General features: G+C 39.7%; 1 protein-coding gene across 2 annotated transcripts in view; it reads left to right on the top strand.

Annotated features, from left to right (window-relative positions):
- The window catches only part of LOC147442679 (uncharacterized), a 34570-nt gene extending 14607 nt beyond the window's left edge, over positions 1 to 19963 (top strand). The window contains exons 2-4 of one of the 2 annotated variants that reach the window (XM_086528778.1): positions 18181 to 18373; positions 18456 to 18638; positions 19322 to 19963. In XM_086528778.1, the coding sequence (XP_086384904.1) occupies positions 18181 to 18373; positions 18456 to 18638; positions 19322 to 19326 (381 nt within the window). In that variant the 3' untranslated portion in view covers positions 19327 to 19963. Of the gene's footprint in view, positions 1 to 18180; positions 18374 to 18455; positions 19191 to 19321 lie in introns of those variants that run through there. The other variant, XM_086528777.1, reaches the window with a different exon arrangement.
- The last annotated feature ends 2750 nt before the right edge of the window (positions 19964 to 22713 follow it).

Genomic DNA, 22713 nt, shown 5'->3' on the forward strand with positions numbered 1-22713 from the left:
TTTGCATTTTTTCTACTATTAATTTTGCTGCTAGCTTTAAGATGACCTATAATCTAACCTAACTTATAACCTAAACCTAACCAAACCTAATTCAACTCTAAACCTAAACGTAACCTATAGGCTAACCTAACCGAAGTACACTTGCGTTTTTTAAAGTACACGAGTCATCTTCGAAGTCCGTTTGCGTTTTTTCTACTATTAATTTGTCGCTAGCTCTAACCTAACTTATAATCTAACGTAACCTAACTTAACATAACCCTGAACTTAAACCTAACTTATAGGCTAACCTAACTTAAGTCCATTTGTGTTTTTTGAAGTACACGAGTTATCTTCGAAGTCCGTTTGCATGTTTTCTATTATTAATTTATCACTAGCTCTAACCTAACATATAATCTAACCTAACCTAGCATAATCTATAACCGAACTTATAACTTAAACTCAATCTATAACCTTACCTAACCGAAGTCCCTTGCGGATTTTAAAGTACACTAGTCATCTTGGAAGTTCGTTTGAGTTTTTTCTACTATTAATTTGTCGTTAGCTCTAATCTAACATATAATTTAGCCTAACTTGTAACCTAAACCTAAACCTAAACCTAACCTAACCTATAATCTCACTTAACCTATAATCTAACTTATAACTTAACCTAATCGAAGTCCATTTGCGTTTTTTAAAGTACCCGAGTCATCTTCGAAGTCCGTTTACATACGTTTTTTCTACTATTAAATTGCCGCTAGCTCTAATCTAACATAAGCTATAACGTAAACATAACCTATAACCTAATCTAGCATAATCTATAACCTATCTAACGTATAACCTAAACCTAACCTGTAACCTAACATAATCGAAGTTCGTCATCATTTTTTCTACTATTTGTCGCTAGCTCTTTTCGTAACCTATAACCGACACAATCTTGCATGGTGAATGGTGTGTATTCTAATCCAACCATTGCATCTATCAAGGTGTTATCTTAAATAGATCTTCCTTCGACGAAACCTTGTTGGTGAGGAGTAATACCATTTTCTAAAGTGAGAGAGAGTCTTATGGTAGTTGACTTGGCAATAATTTTGTAAGCTACTGACATCATGGTTATAAGCCGCCAATGTTTCAGTTGGGAGCATCATATTTTTTTCGAACCAAACCTATAATCTAAACATTAGTTAACTTAACCTATAACCTAACCTAACCTTTTACGTATATACAACCTATAACCTAACATGTTGCTTAAACCTAACCTATAATTTAGCTAACCTAGCCTATAACCTATAACTTACCATAACCTATAACTTAAACCTAACCCGGATGGTAATCTAACCTAATTAACGACCTATAACCTAACCTAACATATATATAACATAATCTAACCTATAACATAAACCTAATCTAACATAACCTATGACTTAACTTAGCATAACGTATAATTAACCTAATTTAACTTATAACCTAGCTATACCCAAAAACCTAACCTATAACTTAAACTAAACTTAACCAAAACCTATAACCTAAACTTCATCAATCGATCGCATAATTTCAAAAACAACATAATTCAAAACGAAATTTCTTCAAAACATAATTTCAAAACAAGATTTTTTCATAGCATAATTTCGAAACAACATAATTCCAAAACAACATGACAAGATGGTAACGTAATTTCATAACATGATTTTAAAGCATAATTTCAAAATAAAATTGTCCCAAACCATAATTTCATAACACAAACCATAATTTGAAATCAATTTTTTTCCAAAGCATTATTTTAAAACAAAATGACATAAAAACATAAAGCATTGAAAGTTTAAAGCATGAAATTTTATTTTGTCAATATGCAAATTAATTCAATGTGCATTAAAATTTCGAGCATTCACATGCGGCCAATTTGAGCAAGAAAGGGTTTTGTAAACATCCTTGAACCTGCAAAAACGCACACACACATACACTATGTTAAACCCTAAACCTTAAACCTACAAGCAAACTTGAAAAGCATCTCACCTTGGTGCTACAGAGTACTCCACAAGAAAAATTTTCACCTCCTGCAAGTAGTTAGCCAACAGATTTGCAGTAGATGAGGAGGAGGAGGGTAAGAGGAAGAGATGCAAAAACTAGAGAAATGCGCGGGAAAGACCCGCAGATTTGTTTTTACAAGTTCCATCAGTACATTCATTGATTCAGGCGTCGAAAAATTCATCTATACAGACGTCGGAAGAGACATCGATATAGGCATCAGAAGGTACCTCGGAATCTGCGTCGAAGATTAAAAAATGATTTTAAAAAAAAATTTGAGTTGAAATTGTAAATATTCAGTTGAATCTATGAATACCATGTCTTGGGCTCTTTATGGATTATGCTCTGTAAGACAGAGCGATGGAGACGAGAGCGCGCTCGATGCGCAATGAAGTAAGGGTGGGAGTGGCTTATAAGTCCGGGGTTGAGACCCGAAGATACTTCAAATAAGATTCCAATAGCTCTATCTGCTCTTTGGTAGGACCGGTATGCTTTGAAAAAAGCACACGCCTGATGCTCTGATACCACTGCCACATGACGGGCACCACGTGCCAATAGAAAAGAACAAATTGAACAGACTTGTAGCACTTTAATAATTACTGAACTGAGAGAGAGAGAGAGAGAGAGAGAGAGAGAGAGAGAGAGAGAGAGAGAGAGAGAGAGACGACACGCGACAGGAAGTGGTGGAATTCCACCCTAGAGAGTAGTGGCCCCAAACCTTGGCATCCCTTTCGATATTTCTTTTTATTTGCATCAACACAGTACAAGCCGGTGTCAAGAGTTTTTTGGAGCAAGGGATTGTGCATATATACATACACATGCATGGTGCATCGAATAAAGAATTGTCCATTTTCCAGAGCAAGGTGGTTACGTGGGGTCCACATGTGTATAGGTAGGACAACATGTACATAGTGCATCGATTTTCACTATCACCAGTACCAGTGTGTTTTTTCTATAATAATGAGGAGTTGGTAACATGTAAAACTTCTCGAGGAAGCTATCCATGGGCCGACGACATGAGATAAGCAGGTGTGTCAAATGGCATCTAGTGGCGTCAGGAGGTCGAATGGGGTCAATACTTACATGTGGATAAGTATAGACGCAACGTGGGTGTTTTCTTGTGATAATTATGCAGAAAGGTCATCATGAGGACCATATTTTGGGGCCACTTCACGTGGTTGCGGGATGCATTATTGGAAGAAGTTGAGTGCCAGGTGTGCGGAGGATGAAGCAGGGTGACAACTATGCACTACGAGGTCAGTTTTTGGTCTGTTCGGGGTCCGTTTGAGGTCAACTAAAAGGCCAAGGGTGCCCAACTAATAAAGCTAAGTGTGGGAGCTGAAAAAATTGAGAGAAGACCAGAAAAAACATGGAGAGAAGAGGAGGAACATTCGCAACTGTGTTTTTGCTGTTTTTGGAGCCTTTTTTGGGCGTAAACTGCTCATCCGAGGTCGGATTGAAGCACTTTGACATTATAGACTGGGGTTTTGGGCTGTTTCGGACGCGATGGCGCTGTCCATTTTGCCAAATTCCTCACTATTTTTCTGCTGTTTTGGTCGTGTAAGTTTCTCCTATGAGCGAAGCTTCTGCTCCAATTTGTGATTGTATCTGGCATATTTTACCCATATTGTGTGAGCTATTTGCGTCATTGGTGTTGGCCCAAGCTCAATTGTATCTAAACATCCGAAATTCTTCTCTTTTGAGCTGAGTTTTTGGATGTGTGTGTGTGTCTCTCTGTGTGGAGTGGGTAAATGGGTAGTCTCTCTCCTCTCACTCCATAGGTGGGGTGTGTAAGCTGAGTGGTGCCCCATAGTGTGTGTATATATCATCTCAAGAGTGTGTGTTGGGTCATTATAGCGGTGTTGTGTATGTTTTCAACCTGTTCACATTCTTTTGGTGCCCCCATTGAGGATCTTCTTCGAGTACCTTCTGCTTCGAGCTTCAAGCTTTAAGATTCAGGATTACAGGTTGCAGACTCCAGGTTACAGGTTACAGGTTACAGGGACATGTACATGTACAGGTGATTCACACAGGTAGCTGGAGTAGAGTGATACACTGACAATGGTAGTCACTTGCAGTTGCCGTGGGTATGCATCATTTGGCACTTGTTTGAGCGCATTGTTTGTTGGTATTGTATGTTACTTGTGGAAACTGCCATTGTACGCCTTCGTGGAGCCATACTTGGTTTTATTTGGCAGTCTAGCCATTTCTGAGACTTTGTCTGGAAGATAATCATTTCTGAGACTTGACTATACGAGATTTGCATAAGCCTTCGTGAGAGGGTCGATAGCGTGAGATTTTATTGAGCTCGGGGATTCTCAAATGTGAGATCCTTTTGGTGATATAGGTGGCTGGAGCATCCTTTTCGTGACCTCGCCATAGGCTATGTACTAGTGATTCCTACTTGATGCTCGGGTTCTATTGTTGGCAGTTTATGCATACATATACAATCTATATTTTGGGTTCTCACTGCTCTACTTCTGGGGAAACTCTGTCAAATTTTCTCCAAGTTATGATGGCTGGTTTTTAGGCCTTTTAAGCCATTTATGCTGTTATGTTGCCGAAATTCTGGCAAAATCAGAGGATAAGACATGTGTGCTTTCCTGGGAGCTGCATGGTTGGCTTTAATGGATGATCAAAATGGCCCTCAATTCACTCCTTTTTATTTAACTCAAAGAATCCAGATAAATGTTCATGTGTCCATGAAGATTTTTTTCCACCAGCGCATAATCTTCATGTTCGGGCCAAGAAGATTAGGAGAGATACTGGAATGCCCTTTGCCTGTTGTAATTCCGATGATTAACTATGAAAACTCATTTGATGTCCATGTGTTTGTCCTTATCTAAAGTTTAGCTCCATTGAAGTTTATGGGGATTAGGGTCAGTAAAACGTTTTGGTTCTTGCACGTGTGTTCGAAGGGGTTCTCGAAGCATCAAAACTTGGGTAGCCCTGGCTTTCTCTTATCCGGAGTTTCATGGAAGAAATTATGAAGATGTGGAAGACTTTTTGAAAAAGATGGAGGTTGTTTGCATTAGCAACCAGATTCATGACCCGACGTAGATGTTACGTCTTCTCCAAATTTGTTTGAAGAGTGATGTACGAGTTTGGTCCAAAGCATTTGACGAGGAGTTGCGTGTGGCTGATCCACCTGTAAGATTGAGTTGGGACAATCTAAGGATTGGAAGTGGAGTTTGTGAAGACAGAAGATCCTGACAAAGCGTGGCAAGAAGTACAAGGTTTGGTGCAAAAGGAAGGTGAGCAAGTAGATGTGTACATACGTAAGTTTTCATTGGTATGGGAGTGGATGTGCAAGGTCTTAGCACCACAAGTGCCCCCGCCTGACATGATGAAGAAGGACAGGTTCTTAGTTGGTCTTTGGGAGAATATACATTGGAGAGTGGAGCTAAAGAAGCCTAGGACATATGAAGATGCACTAGAGGTAGCAAGGAACAAAGAGTGGAAGCTAAGGAAAATGAGCCAGTTAGGGATGGAGTCTTTGCCCATGAAGTCTGAATTTCAGCCTATAAACTCTTTACAAGGTCGCATACCAGGGGTTCATCATGAACCTGTGGTTTCTGTTACTCCTCAAGTTATGCCAATAGTGGTCACTACAGCAGTGCAAGATAATGGGCTAATGCAAGACATAAGGCAAGTGGTAGATTTAATGAAGAATCTCAGCCTAAACATGCTAGGTCAAGTGGGAAATAATCGAGGTGGAGGGAGGTTTGCAAATCAGCCCGCGAGGTGAAGAAAGACCTAGGAATGGTGTTGGACAAAGCAATGGTAGGTTTTGGAGGCAGATGCCCACATGTTATAATTGTGGAGAGTTGGGCCACATCAGCCCGCAATGTGATAAGCCACCATTAGAAAATTTCGGAGGTCATTTGGAGGGCCTTGTAAGAAATTGTATTTCTCTCTCTAGAAACTTTTTTTAAAATGCACTTGCACCTTGTGAGTACGTCCAAAAGGACAACCAGACACTCTGAAAAGTAGATTTATATTCCCAATCGTCCTTGAAAACGGTCACTTTTTTATTTTAATGCGAGCGTCTTTTTCAGGAGGCAGGTGCGGCGCATTCAATGCAGCTTACGTCATCACTGAAAGTTGAAAAGTCACAAACTGTAAAATAGTGATAGATTTTGAGGATTTTGACACCACCAATGCATTCGGAATGCCAAAATACCTTAAAAACGAATGTCTACTTGTCTCATTCCGACATCCGGAGAGGCAAAAAATGTCAAAAAACCCCCAAAAATGGGCTTTTTACTAAAGGCGCGCGAGGAGGCATTCTAAAAGTTTAGAATGCCCCTCTGCGCGCCGTTAGTACAAAGCCCATTTTTGGGGGTTTTTGGACACTTATCTTTCCAAAAAGCCCCTTTTTAGAGGTTTTTGGACATTTTCCTCTCAAAAAGCTCCCTAAAAAAAAGAAAAAAGGGCCTTTTTACTAATGGCGCGCGAGGAGGCATTCCAAAATTTTGGAATGCCCCCTCGCGCGCCGTTAGTACAAAGCTTTTTTTAGTGATTTTTGGACACTTATCTTTCCAAAAAGCCCCTTTTTAGAGGTTTTTGGACATTTTCCTCTCAAAAAGCTCCCTAAAAAGAGGAAAAAATGGCCTTTTTACTAACGGCGCGCGAGGAGGCATTCCAAAATTTTGGAATGCCCCCTCGCGCGCCGTTAGTACAAAGCTCTTTTTAGTGATTTTTGGACACTTATCTTTCCAAAAAGCCCCTTTTTAGAGGTTTTTGGACATTTTTCTCTCAAAAAGCTCCCTAAAAAGAGGGAAAAAGGGCCTTTTTACTAACGGTGCGCGAGGAGGCATTCCAAAATTTTGAAATGCCCCCTCGCGCGCCATTAGTAAAATGTTCTTTTAGGGGTGTTTGACATTTTGGCCTCTTTGGATGTCTAAGCGAGGCAATTGGACATTCATTTCTAGGAGATATGTGTGTTCCGGACGCATTGGCAGTATCAAAAGTTTCAAAATCTTCCACCACTTGATAGTTTTGTGACTTTTTGAGTTCTAGTGATGACGTATCCCGTATCAAATGCACCGCATCTACCTTCTGAAAAAGGTGATCGCATTAAATAAAAGAGAGTGCTCGTCTTCAAGGACCACTAGATTATTAAATGAGGAGAGGGACACCTTTTATATTTTTGTTAATATCAATCTATTTTTCTACGTAACGTAGGCTCTTCTTTCATTGGAGGAGCTTATCTTCCTCTCTCTACCAAAAGGCCCTCCAAAAGACCTCCGAAATCTCCTAATGAAGGATGGGGGGAGACATGTATTCATTGCCAAGACAGGTGCTAACTAGGTCGAATGATTATGGAATTGAAATTAAGGGAGGAGAAGGAACTAGTGGATTAACCCAAGAGGAAAAGGGAAAGACAAAAGTGATAAGTGTAGTCACCTTGGAGAAAGCATCAAAGCTAGAGGATACATTAGTGATGTCTATTGGAAAGAGGACCACAGAGGAAAAGGAAGGAAGAAGTACCCCAGGTCCTAGCAAGAAGAAGGGAAAGAGCCATGAAGGCGAGGATGTCAAGGCCAAGAGGAAAAGAAGGGCTCGTCGCAAGTTCATGTTTCATATTTTCCACTAGGGGATGGGCAATTAAGATACGACTTGAAGGAGGATTTGACAAGCAGGAAGGCAGATGTTACTTTTGGGCAGCTTATAAAGATGGTACCTAAGATAAAGTGAAAGTGGAAAAAGATGGTTAACCCAATGGAGAAAGAGCCAGAGAGACGTTCAATAAAGGTGTTGGCAATGGATGAGCTACCAGACATTTGTCCAATAGTAGATGTGTGGCATAAAAGTAGAAATTTGGGACAAGGTTATGTTGATGGCGGAGCCCAAATATGTGTCATAACACACTCACGTGTTGAGAAGATGGGTCTTACAGTGACTGGGGTGTCAGGCTTTCGGATTAGATTGGCCAACCATCAGAAAGTAAAATGTTTGGGTGTTGTAAAGAGCTTAGAAGTGGAGGCATATGATGCAAAGGTGGTGGTTGATTTTCATGTGATGCCAGTGGGGTTGGGAGCATATCCTATCATACTGGGCAAACCATGGTTACGTGCAGTGGGAGCTACTATTAGCCTCTATGGAAAGACATGTGCCAAGAAGATATATAATATGGACACAAGGAAACGATTGGAGGAGCTTTATAAGGATGAGGATGAGTCTAGTGATGAAGACTATTCCACAGTGACTGATGAGGATAGTGATAGTACTACCAGCTGTGATAAGGATGTTGATGTTGCATTTCTTTTGATGGACAAAGAAATCCAGGAGTCTCGTTTAGTTGCATTTGCAAATGAGGGTGAAGATGAAAGTGAAGGGCGTTATGAAGTGATTGAAGGGCTGATGCAAACCAAAGTTGAATTGTCAAAGAAGTAGGAACTGATGACACAAATGATCAGTGGAGACCTCTCAGCTATGGAAAAGGAGATATATTTGCATATGCTGGCTAGCTTTCCTAATTTGTTCATTACTTCATATGAAGAGATCAGAGGGTTCAAGGGAGAAGAGATGCATATATAGCTAAAAGAAGGTGCTAAGCCAGTGCGGCAAAGGCTAAGAAGAATGGGTCAAGAGCAGATGGCAGCCCTGCGGGAAGAGGTAGACAAGTTATTGAAGGTATGGTTCATAGTCTCTGTGGAGACCACCGAATGGGTGAGTCCAGTAGTAGTCAGTCCAAAGAAGGATGGGAAGTGGAGGATTTTTGTAGATTTTAAACCCTTAAATGCAGCCACTAAGAAGAACCCATATCCTCTTCCATTCATTGTTCAGATCTTGGATTCAATGGCAGGTTATGAGAGGTACAGTGTGTGTGATGGTTTTTCAGGCTATTTTCAAGATTGCTCTTAAAGACCGCACAAAGACAACTTTTATTACGCAATGGGGCTGCTATTGCTACACGGTATTGTCATTTGGGTTGTCAAATGGACCATCTTTTTATCAAGAGAGAGAAAATTGGGTATTGGAACCATTCATTGGTAGTTGTGTTAAAGCTTTTATGGACGACTTCTGTGTCTACAGCAATAGGGCTGAACACCATGAGAAGCTGCAGATGGTATTGGCTCGATATGATGAATGTGGAGGACAACTAAATCCAAATAAATGTCATCTAGCACAGCCAAGGGTGAAGTTATTGGGCCATATGGTGTCAGAAAATGGCATTGAGGCTGATCCAGACAAGGTTAAGTCTATTATTCTTCTTCCATCACCTACGAGTACAAAGCAATTGACAACCTTTATACACAAAGTGAAGTATATGGCACGGTTTATTCCATTGTCTTCACAGCTCCTTTATCCATTACAACAAGTGGCAAAGCATGATCCATTGCAATGGGATGACAAGTGTGAAGAAGTGTTTCAAGAGGTGAAAGAGGCGCTAGGGGGGTTGTCAGCCATGCAGACTCTTGATTGGGAGAAAGCGTTTTATGTAAATCCATCAGTAGGGGATGATGCTATTGGAGCCATGCTATTGCAAAAGGGAAAGGGCAACCATTATATGAGGCCAGTGTATTGTGCAAGCCGAGTGAAGTTGGTAGCAGAGAGAAAATTCTCGAAAGTAGAGCTAGTGATGGCCAACGTAATATTTGCTTGTCAATGATTTCGTCATTACTTGCTACCACGACCTTTTGTTTTCTTGACAAGTTACGGCTTTTTGCCACAATTAATCAATGGCACTAACATGTCAAATGTGGTCAAGAAATGGGTAATTGAGCTACAAGAGTTTGAGTTCTCTTTTTTAGTGGAAGACAGTACAAGAGCTACCCTAGCTAATTTGCTGACTTATAATGAGAATCCCCTTCTTGTTAAGGAAGAGGTGGTGAGAAGAGTAGTTGAATAAGTGCCATAGATTAACAATGCACATGTTTTGTTATTTGATGACTCATACAAAAAGAGCCATGATGCAGCTTCAGGGGGTATAGCACTTTATAATCCAGAGGGGAAGCTAGTATGCAAGAGAGGGTTCAAATTGGATGCTCATAGTAATAATGAGGTTGAATATGCTACATTGGAAGCCGGATTACACATTTGTTTGAAGCAGGGGGTTAGAAGGTTGAGTATAAAAGGTGATGCCTTGTTAGTTGTGAAGCAAGTGCTGGGTGTGTGGAAGAGCAAGAACACCTTATTGAAGGAAATGTGTTTCAGAATTAAAGCCCTGTTAAAAAAGTTTGAAGCATGGAGCATCATACACATTGAACGTGCTCTAAATGGAGAGGCACATGAAGCAGCTCAAAGCATGATTGGGGAGCTATTTGTGTTGAGGACCAATTTACCTCTTTATCATGGCCGGGAAAGTTTGGCTCAAGAAGAGGAGTTTTTGCTAACAGGAATCATTCCGAAAGACATTCAGAAGTGTAAGAAGTATGGCTTTGTGCGTAGAGCATCCATGTATAAATTGATTGGTGATGTCTTGTACATGAAAGGGATTGATCTCATGTTGAGACGTGTACCTTGGCGGGAGGAGCTTTACAGAGTGTTGGAAGAGTATCATGAAGGTGCATGTGGTGGCCATTTTGCTTCAAAGATCACCTTGCATAAGATCTTGCAAGAGGGGTATGTATGGCCTAGTTTGCATAAGGATGTTTACCATTGGTGTAGGTCTTGCATTAGGTGTCAAGCATTTGGGAAGAGAGTGTTAAAGCCAGAGCTACGAAAAACCATTATGGCATTTGATGTGTTTGAAAAGTGGGGGATTGATGTAATAGACTCGTTACCTATCACAAGCAAGGGCAAAAGCTATATTTTGACTGCAGTGGACTATCTCTCTAGATGGGCAGAGGCTATAGCAGTAAAACAGATCATTGCAAAGGATGTGGAAAAATTTGTGTATGATGAAATATGTTGCAAGTTTGGGGTACCACTAGAGATAGTGTCAGATAAGGGTCCAGGCTTTAGAGCTAAGCTGTTAGACTTTTTATGCACGAAGATGTATATTAGGCATCAACATACCACTCCTTATTATCCGCAATGTAATGGCTTAAATGAAAGATTCAATGGTGAGTTGGTACAAATCCTTTCGAAAGTGGCAGAGCACCAAGGAAAGAATTGGGATTTGGAATTGCCTAGTACATTATGGGCTTATCGTACTTCAGTAAAGACAGGTACAGGGTTTACTCCATTTGATTTGGTGTATGGAAAGAGCACTATTGCCTGTGGAAGTAGAGTTGCCTGCAATAAAGATGTTAGATAAGTTGCTTGGGCAGCCTAGTGATGCATTCAAAGAGAGGCTCTTACAACTACAAGAGGTTCAGCTGGATAGGATGAGCGCATTGGAACATTATGTGCAGATGCAGGATAAGGCTTTGGTAAAGATAAATGAAAAGGTCAAAAGTAAGGGTATCAAGAAGCATGCCTTGGTTTTGCGCTACAACAGTAAGCTGGACAACACCTTCCAAAAGAAGTTTCAAATTAAGTGGGAAGGCCCTTTCAAGGTAGTGGAGTGTTTTCCAAATGGTACATAACAGTTTGCTAACCTGGATGGGATTTTACATAAGTCAAGGGTAAACAGATTGCATCTTAAATTGTATCATGCCAGGTGAATGATGGTGGAGCAAGATGAGATGTTTGTAGAACAAGTAATGTCTGAGAGGGATGAGGAGACCTGTGACGCGGCGAGTCTCATATCTCTTTTTGCTTCTGTTCATCATGAATGATCTAGCAGGCTAGCGGATGGGAAAATTATGTCAGGAGTTTTTTGGATCAAGGGATTGCATATATACATACACATGCATGGTGCATCGAATAAAGAACTGCCCATTTTTCAGACCTAGGTGGTTACGTGGGGCACACATGTGTATAGGTAGGACAACATGTACATAGTGCATCGATTTTCACTATCACCAGTACTAGTGTGTTGTTTCTATAATAATGAGGAGTTGGTAGCGTGTAAAACTTCTCGAGGAAGCTATCCGCGGGCCGACGACATGAGATAAGCAGGTGCGTCAGATGACATCTAGTGGCGTCAAGAGGTCGAATGGGGTCAATACTTGTACGTGGATAAATACAGACGCAACGTGGGTGTTTTCTTGTGATAATTATGCAGAAAGGTCATCATGAGGACCATCTTTTGGGGCCACTTCACGTGGTTGCGGGATGCATTATTGGAAGAAGTTGAGTGCCAGGTGTGCAGAGGATGCAGTAGGCTGACAACTATGCACTGCGAGGTCAGTTTTTGGTTTGTTCGGGGTTCGTTTGAGGTCAACTAAAAGACCAAGGATGACCAACTAATAAAGCTAAGTGTGGGAATTGAAAAAACTAAGAAAAGACTAGAAAAAATATGGAGAGAAGAGGAGGAACAGCCGCAATTGTGTTTTTGCTATTTTTGGAGCTTGTTTTGGCCATAAACTGCTCATCCGAGGTCGGATTTGAGCACTTTGACATTGTAGACTGGGGTTTTGGGCTGTTCCGGACGTGATGGCGCTGTCCATTTTGCCAAATTCCTCACTATTTTTCTGCTGTTTTGGTTGTGTAAGTTTCTCATATGAGCGAAGCTTTTGCTCCAATTTGTGATTGTATCTGGCATATTTTACCCATATTGTGTGAGCTATTTGCCTCATTGGTGTTGGCCCAAGCTCAATTGTATCTAAACATAAAAAATTATCCTCTTTTGAGCTGAGTTTTTGGGTGTGTGTGTGTGTGTCTCTCTGTGTGGAGTGGGTAAATGGATAGTCTCTCTCCTCTCACTCCATAGGTGTGTTCCCTGTCTCGGCCAGGTGGGTTGTGTAAGCTGAGTGGTGCCCCATAGTGTGTGTGTATATCATCCCAAGAGTGTGTGTTGGGTCATTATAGAGGCATTGTGTGTGTTTTCATCCCGCTCACACCGGTACTCCAGACTTTGCACCTTCTCCAGGAAGCATGCCAGAGAATGAGCCCTAGCCTCATATTTAAAGACCCTTGGCCTGAAAGAAGTTACAATGAAAAGCCTTCAAACTCAAAAGCATTTGGTCCAAAAGCAATGCCCAAAGGCTTCCACCATAATTTACAAAAATCCGTACAGCCTTGAATGTCAGCAAGTCAGCGCAAAACACAAAAATACGTATGGCCTGCCACATCAGCACTGTCATCGTGATTTTTGGAGCGTCCATACTATTGTATTGTCTTCGCTTGCAATGTGATTAAACTCAGGATTTAAGGACTTAATGTAGACAATCCACTGCAACATAGCAATGTCTGGAATTGAGTATCTTGTAATCATCCCAAGAAGTGGTAGACAGTTAGGTACTCTTTTCCATTTTTCAATGTTGTAACCATTTCCCATAACTCTCTCTTTATCTATGGATAGTTTCTTTGGCAAGCACTTACTACGTTTGCTCCAAATCTCACCACATATTTGTGTCCTTGTTCATCATCTTACCCTAATTCCCATCCAATTCCTGTAAGACTCGTGTCTACTGTCATAATTATTGGCCTTTTATAGTCATAGTCTACCTTTCTAAAAGTTGGTGCTGATTGGAGAAACTTCTTTAGTTGTTTTCATGGCTTTTACATATGCTTCTGTCCATTTAAACTTTTGATTTTCTCTTAGAAATTGATAAAGAGTATCAGCTACATGTGCATAATGTAGAATCCAAATAACATAAAAGACATGCTCCCAAAAACTTGTCAACCTCAATGATGCTAGTGCATGTTTCTTTAATTCTTTGGATGACATCTACCTTTGTTGGACAAGGTTTCCCACCATATGACCCGCACATGTGTCCCACAATGAGCACTTCATTACACACCAAACATAGAATTTTTCCCTTACAAGTAAGATTCACTTCGTCCAACCTAAACAAAATTTTATGACAATTATTTATGTGATTTTCCACAAGCCTGCGGCACCCCCTTAGATCCAAAGCTTCATCTTTCTTACCTTCCTCACATCCTTTGATAGGAAAACCATCAATGAAAGGCATTGTGATTTACGGAATAAAGTCAGGTAAGACCTCATTCATCCCATTTGTCATATGTGAAACCAAGTTGGTGGCAGGGTATACATTCTTATCAAATTTAAAGGTGTCATCATAGTTGTCAAGTCTCTGTTTTCAATTGCAAGTTGGAATTGATCATACCCTTAGTAGAGGTTCCCCATTGAGTAGATTGCCCTCCCTATAAATGCTTCTACAAACTCATCCACAATTTGACATGTACCTACATTCCTAATTGTCACCTTGTTTACTGGCTACATATCTTGGATGAAGCGTAGATAACCATTCTTATTTGGAACTGTGAACCACCTATTTGAGTACGGAGCACAAGAAGGCTCCAAAATCCCCATTTTGATATTTTCATTCAATAGCTCTACTAGCTTTGGAAGATTTGTCTACTTCTGTGGTGTTAGAAACTCCTCGCAACCAATTTGCAACTCTTGAAAAGTCTCCTTTGTGAAAGTGCGTCCAATCTTTTTAGGATTCCTTAAACTTGGTTACAAAGAAGCATGCTCAATTTTTTCTCTGTTGTTGGGTGTTAAGGGTGAAGCTATTGGTCTCTTGTATTTAGTCTCCACATGCACCTTGGGTCCAGTCACTGTCTTAAGGCATTTTTCTTCTTCAAAAGCTTCTACAACCTGATACATCTCCATAGAGCATACTTCCTCACTCCCACAATGCAAACTAGATTCATTTATTTTATTAAGCTTATCTATAGTATCCACAAAAGAAACTTGTTCGAACACACGAAAAATATTTTCATTATGCTCAAGAAAACCATTCTTTGTCAATTCTTTTTGCACATTCTATACATATTTCCTCTCATATCTCTTTAAGTCCTCAAAATTTGTAAAACACATTGATCCATGTTTTGTTACATGCTGTGAATTTGCAAAAAAGATCTTTCCTATTCGTGGATCGGTTGAGAACCCTCCCTGTTTTGTACCATTGTAGTCCTGCTTCACAATGGTACTCTCCCAAAACCCATTATCTCTTTGTGGTCATAAAACTCTTTACTTAGCTTTGGCAAAGGGTGCTCTCAAAGATTGTCTCCATTTCTTTCATGGTTCACACAAACAGTAAGAAATTGAATAGCACACTTTCCATCTTTGCTTCTTATTCTAGCATATGTTGAACCATTATCCATTACCTTGGTTTCCATTCAAACTCTTACAATGTAGGGCTGCCCCAAGATGAAAATATATCAAGAAGTTTGCGGTCTTTCCAAGAAAGCATGAGGCTTCTTGCTGTGAGAATTTGTGAGGTAACTTCAAAAGCTATATGAAGGAGTTATGCCATAAATAACATGAAGTCTAGAGTTTGGTAGGGAGTGCAATCAAAGAAGCCACATTCTTGCCTGCAGGAAATAAGGATATTGCAAGGAGAGATGCACCTTGTTTGGTAACCCTCCAAGATTTATTTGTCAATTTGATGGAGAGAGAAGAAGAGGAAAGACTTCAAGCCTTGATTGATGCACTAAGTTCATATCATTTTTTTTTTATAGTTAATCTCCCAAAGATTTCTTACAAGATTGTTAGTCTTCCTCAGAAGCAAGTGTAGGCTTAGTATTATGTTTATGGCTAAGTATAATTAAACATTTATCCTCTCACTCCCTAATGAATGGTTTTCAAAGAAGAAGAGGTACCCTTTTATAGATGAAGGGAACCCGTAAGGGTTACACAAGAAAGAGAGGTGCCAGTGTAAACATAAGCTAGCAAAGTTTGAAATGGGTTGCAGTCCCTGTATAATGTGGGCAGATTGGAGTTCAACATTTTGATCATATCTCCTTAATTGTGGCTTCAAATAAAAAAATAAAAAGATAGATAGAAAATTCAGCTCATAAGCTACGATCGTCATTTTATGTACTTTTTGTAATTCAGATTGAAACCATGTGAAAAATAATAATTAAAATAAGATATCTTTCTCGTAGCAAAAGTATTCTTGTGGTCCCCTTAGCTTAGAATTTCATTTGATTTCAATGGACACCTCATGAAATATGAAAGCATGACATTTCTCCTTGACGAAGTTTTGTAAACACCCTTGCAATAATGCATTAAAAAAGGTGCATCTTTTAGAATTATGCAAACTAGTGTCCCATTAGGATTTGATACCTTTCTATATATATATATATATATATATATATATATATATATATATATAACTACTAGATATAGGATCTAGCTAGAGTGTGAGGTGATAATGAGATAGTAGAAAGAAATAACCAATGCTTTCTACCCCAACTTAAAAAGGCGGAGCTATTGATGTTTTTTCCATAGTACAACATTCTAACGGTAAAGTAATAATATGTTACCCTTGAAATAAATAATAGGATGGGATATAAAAATTATTATTATACATAGATATATAAATGTAAATTATGAGAAATATATTTATGTACCTAAAAGGTCACAAAAAGATATATAGCATTCGTTCCCACTATGTATGTGCCACAACACGACATCCACCCCCTCTAAACTGCACTTCCTCTGGTATGTGCCACATTTAAGTTTTTGCAGGTTCAATTTTCTTGTAGATCATCCATGCTTTCATCTTCATTAATAGATTTCAATGCTTCATCTTCACTTTGATCTTCACCTGTGTTTTTCTCTTCTTCTGGATCTCTGTCTTCTCTACTCTTAAACACTTTGATCATTTTCCCTGCAATGGGAACCTTTGCTTCTGTACCATCTAGTTCAGACAAGCTATAAGCAATATTTTCATGCACATGCTTTACAACATATGATCCAAACCATCCTTTTAAGAACTTACACATGACAATGTGCTAGTTATCAAAGCTACTAGCATACACCAAAACCGAGTTACCTTTGTCAATTTCTTTGATCATGAGCCGATGTCGCTTATCAAAGTAGTCCTTGTTTTTAAACTTGCATTTTTTAGTCGCTCTTTTGTTGCCTCAATGTCTCCAGGTCTTCTCTCTAGTTTCCTTATATATAGTACAAGGACATATTTTATGCTAAGCCTCTCTTGCCATGGTAGTATATTGCATGTGGAAATTGTACCTTCAATTGGAATCACTGGCTTTTGACCATACATCAGTTCTGCAGGCATATAGCCAATTATTGAGCTATGTATTGTACGATCAACCCATAAAGCATATGGCAATAGTTTTGGTCACTCACCAACTCTTCCTTCGCAAGGTTTAGCCAAAGCTTTGATGATAGGAGGATGTACTCTTTCACTCTTTCCATTTCCTTCAAGGTTGTAAGTTGTAGTAAGTAAAATATTGATTCTTAATCTCAAAAGGAACTCCCTTGCTTCAAAAGAATCCTATTCATCACTTTCTGCAGTGATCTCTCCCACACAACCATAATGGTAAATCACCTCATCAAGAAGGAATTTGCATACAGTTTCTGTGGTTTTTTCTCTTAATGCTTGCCCTTCAACTTGGTTAGTTAGGTCTTCTCATGCAAAAACTAATTATCTCATGTGCCAGATTCTTAAAGGCATTGCATTAGAAAAATATGAACCCCAAAAGGGCCCTTTATCTAAAGGGGTGACTAAGCATGGACCAATAGGAAGAGGGTGGTGACCACAGCTATACCCTCTCAAAAGGTATGGTAATAGGGGGCATGGGGGCCTATTTGTTCCCCTCATTATAGCTTTGTCCCCTAGAAAGAGAGAGAAGGGGAGGGGGGGTCTCCCTCCATTTTCGTGGGCGCCCATAAAGTAACCTAAAATTTTAATTTTTTTAAAAATCTCTAAATCTCACTTTTTACTCTCCAAAAGCTCTCCTAACCAAATACATGGTCAAAAAACTGTTTTTTTGACCAAAATCTGCATTTCTCATCAATACCCTCTATTCTACCTCTTCTCTCTTCTCTTTCTCCTTCTGTCTCCGAGCTTTCCATAGCTGCAGCATATGAGGAGATTTCCATAGCTGCACCATTTGTCTCCCCCTTTCATCCACACTATCCCTTTGAACTACTTCTTCTCCCCTTGATTCCCATTAGCCACTTCTCCCCCTCCCGCCAAGCTTTCCATAGCTGCACGACCTGTCTCCCCCTTTCATCCACACCATCCATTTGAACTAATTCTTCTCCCCTTTGTTTCCCATTCAACCACTCCTTCTCATTTAATTCCTGAAACAATAGGCCTCTCTCTCTAACACCACAACTCTTCTTCTTCTAGTGCTACCATGTCAACGCCCTCCACTTCAAGAAAGCGAAAGGATGAGATAGAGGCGGTTTGCTTGCATAACACTAGGGATTTTGATGGGGAATGCGTGCTGTAGGTGTTTTCTAAAGGATCTTGGATCTTCATACAACGAGTTCGAAACCATGGCAACCTTGACGAACATTGGAAGGGGAGACTTCTTGGTTTCAAAAACCATAGAGTCAATGGCACAGTGGCCATTGTTCAACACGTGTACTCTTGGCGTTCCATGCGCTTGAGGAATGGAAGCTCAAGAGATTTTCCAATACATTGTAAGTCGTAAAACATTGTTGGTTGCTGATTGTAAATGCTAGTTATTTGTTTTTTATTTAATAGTTTTTGGTGTTGTCATAGATATATTCTCATCCAACCTTGTTGAGGACCAACCAATCAAGAGTCTCACAGGAACCTTCAACGCTCTTCATGCGGACATTGATGTTATGATGCTTCCCAACTCGCCACCTTTGATTCTGCAGCAATGCAAAATCTTCTTCTACTCACATACGTATGTAGTGCTGGCCTTGAAAGATGGATATGGTAAGATCATTGCTGTTGACAAACCTTCATTATTTACTGAGTCCAAAATGGCCACAATTCGATGTGTGGTCACTTTTCTCAATGAAGGAGAAGATGCTTTATGATATTTTCTCCTCATTAAAATTTGGGAAGGCTTCCAGAATAATAGTAGGACTTAGTTGGTGCTACCCCATGCATGTTTCTTTACACTTGTTCAAGACATTGCCATTCTCTGTCACACCTACTATATTTTGTACCAAGAATGTCATGTATGAAGCGCTAAAAATGGTATTTGGAGATAATTGGGGAATGGTTGAGGGAGTGCACCAAAGAGATAAATACAAGTGTAAGGTGAGCGCTTCAGGTATAGGGGTATGATATTTGGAAGTGCGTACTACTTTGTACTTATGTTTTCACTATGAGTGTTGGATGTGTAAGAGTGGAAAGTGGATACCCTTACAATCTAGTGTTGCTAATTTTGTGACATTTGACATGCCCATTACTTTGTCAAATGGTCTTTCTGAGAGTGTGCAAGTCAGTGAACATTAGACACTCACCAATATACAAGAACACTTGATTATCTTGGGCTACAAAGAAATCAAAGATGCTTACTTTTGTCTCAATCGGCAAATGGTCAGTTTAGTTTATATGTTGTCTACATGTGCCAATTGTTAGTCTTATTAAAAGCATTTTTGTTTTTTTAGATTAGTAGGCGAATGGAGGCAATCATGAAAGTGCAAGAGGAGTGGAGGGTTGGTGGTGCACTGTCTTTAACTTGATTTAATAGATCAATGTAATTGGCTCTAATGCCACGTTGTAAAGCCTTCTATTTAATGGGAATTCCTTTTTTTTTTGTCATTATAGTATGACCTTCGTTGATTAAGTTTTTTAGATTTTGTTTGGGTGTTTGTGTGCGCACCCATGTGTGTTTGTATGTATATCAAAGAGATTTGGGATGGTGTCTTTTTCTGCAGCGGGAAGGAGGGGTGGTGTATTTTGAAGACAATGCCATGTTGTGGTTGCCATGTGATCTGCTTCACTACATCCACAAGGGCAACACAACATTTTCAAAGAGACTAGCTCGCTTTGAAGCGATTGAAAAAGAGACAAAACACTTCTCTCAAGTGACAAAGGAAGATGCAGACTCCTTCAAGAAGTGCAAATTCGGGAAATCTTTCTTGTCCAATATTGCCACTCTCTTCTTCCTCGTCAATGAGGAGCCCTCCTTAGAGGAGATGGAGATCCTGCATTTGGCAGTGGGTGGGGTGCTTGGCAGTGGGTGGGGTGCTGGTGGATCGTAAAGATCCCAAGGCCGCACTTATAGATGTCCAAAGTGAGTGAAGACTGCAAGCTGTAGAATATCCCCATGGATTGGAAGAAGCAGTTGGAGCGAGAGAGCAGATTGCTGGCACCTCGGAGGTGCCTGACCCCGAGCGCCGTGACCCTGCTACAATTCCCAAAGTGGACATTTGCCATCTCAGTAGACTAATTATAGAAGATGAGGAGTATTTACTCCTACATGATCTTGAAAAGGCTTTTGGTGTCCGACTAGATGAGTGTCTTAGCCTCATATGCACCAAGATAGAGTTCCCCCTTGATCCTACACCAAAAGCTCTAGATGGCAAGCTGCTTCCATTGGGGGACTCTATTGCTGACACAATTGCACTAGTGACAGTGGATATTCTCGCTGCAGAGCAGAGTAAAGTCACGGACGAGGAGTTCATTGCCACACAAGCCAAAGTTCTTGCCAAAAAAACTCCTATCCGCCCCGATTCGCCTGGTTCGCAGAGCCCCTGCAAGGTTGATGAGAGAAAATCCTCTTTCAACCTTGAAGCCACACCAATAATGGATCATGAGGATAATCAACAAGAGGTAATACTAAGCATCTTTTACATTGATAATTCAACCTTTCTTCTTTGCTGTTGGTTAATAACAATTTTGCAGGATGTTTTGGACATGGACCTTTGGGCTAGCCGGAAGGGGGGAGCACGGTGTTTGGGCCTCAAGCAAGCCTAACACACTACATCGACAAACTACCAATGCAAGATGTGTGCATCATACACAAGGATTTCTCCTCGAATGGCCATTTTGTTTTGTGGGTGCTTAAGTCCGCAAGCAAAATCCTATGTTTAGCCACCATGCCTCAAACAATCCATGTAATTGTTCTTGTGAAAAAATCATTTGCAATTGCCACTTTTGGCACTGGCTTCAGCGGAAAGGTCATGAGATACATAGATGCTCTTTGTCAAGCCCTGGGGGTTGACAATGCCCAAGCTATAGCTGCTTCTGTACTTACATCCATTCTACCCAACACTATAGAACGTTGTAGAGAGGTTGCAAAGCGCCTCCTGTCAAAAGATCGTTACAAGCTTTTAAATGAAAATTATCTCTCTTCTCCATGATCTTTGCAAAGTTCAGTTTACTTTTTTGTTCATGTTCAATGATGACAAAGAAAACTGTTTAAAAGTTGATTTTGTACATTGAAAAAAATTTGTCCAAAAAATTGCATAAAATAGCTTTTCCGGTACTAGTTGTGCCCTGAAACTGACATTTCATGCAATTTTCAATGTGTCCACAAGGTAGCGAGATTTGGCCCTGCAAGACTGCTATATAGCCAATTGTCGTTGTCTTGTAGATATCACAAATTTGTCAAGCTTTGCAAGTTTTTGGCAAATACAAAGCAAAAAATTTACCTAATGGACAATTTCAAGCCAAACAAAAAAATTATCTAGCTTTGGTTGCCATTTGATTAGCCTTTTGTACAGCTGATTAGCATCTCACCTTCAACCATCATTTAACAAAATAAATGTAGACAAATAGACATTAAAATTGGACATTAAGGTAACATAGAGAGACAAAAGGAGACGAATTGTATCTATTGCAAAGTGAAAATACATTGAGTTCTCAAGAAAACTTGAATTCAGTACAAGGGTTCCAAAGTAAATTGATTCCAATACAAAAGTTAGTTACAAAAAAAGGTTTTGACATCAGAGGTATCAGTCTTGCCTTAGGCGACGTGCAAGTTGCATGTCCTTGGCCATGATTGTTACACGCTTGGCATGGACAACACATAAGAATGTGTCATCAAAGAGATTGACCAAATAAGCCTCTACAGCCTCCTGAATTGATTCGAGGGTAACTGCAGACATCCAAAGCTCTATGATGTAGCTTTGTAGCCCTTTGTTACATGTTCACGCAACATTAAAGAAAAAATTGGACCCCTTGGGGCCATGTAAGGATTCCTTATTTTAAGGGATTAAAGATAATTTTGTAGGGGATGGAGGGAACAAAGACAATAAATAGGGCTACTTTTGTATCTCTCTCTCTAACTTCTCTCTAGATAGGAGAGGGGGGGAAAGTAGGGAATGAGGGTGGTAAAGTAGAAGGAAGAGGGGGGATAAAGTAGGAGAGACAGGGGAGTAAAGAGAGAGAGAGGAGTAAAAGTAGAGAGAAGAACCATTCTCTCTCTACCTATCACCAAACAAAGAGAGTAAGTAATTATGAAAAAATCCACTTTTCAGTTCGTGCATCAATTCACTCCAAAAAAATGAATTTTTTATAAAATCTTCAAAATGGATCTTTTAAGCTTTCAAAAGGTCCATATATATATATATATATATATATATATATATATATATATATATATATAAAACAATATTTTTTTAGAAGAATCTAGCTTTTATAAGCTCCAAATCTAAAATTCCTTGGGTCCCTCTCTATATTAATTCCACAAAGAGAGTAAGTAGTTATGCATCTTCCACTTTTCAGCTCGTGCATCAATTCACCCCAAAAAATGATTTTTTAATCAAATCTTCAAAATGGATCTTTTAACACTAGGTTGGTAACCTAACAGGATATAAAAGTGTCCTTTCAGGGTTTTGAAAAAAACCTCCAAAACCATAGTAGATCCACTCATTTTGTAAAATCCTTTCATGAGGTTATAGTTCAAGGCCTACTACACATGGAAAAAATAAGAAACTTGTAAAATTTCTCATCTTTTGGTCACACCAAGCCTCCAAAGTTGATGGACCGGTACATTTTCATAAAAAACAGCCATTTCTTACGTTTTGTTGCATAAAAAAAAGATTAGGGATTT

Source organism: Adiantum capillus-veneris, chromosome 14 (assembly GCF_014529385.1).
Source record: "Adiantum capillus-veneris isolate H3 chromosome 14, ASM1452938v2, whole genome shotgun sequence".
In the NCBI taxonomy this organism is placed as follows: Eukaryota; Viridiplantae; Streptophyta; class Polypodiopsida; order Polypodiales; family Pteridaceae; genus Adiantum; species Adiantum capillus-veneris.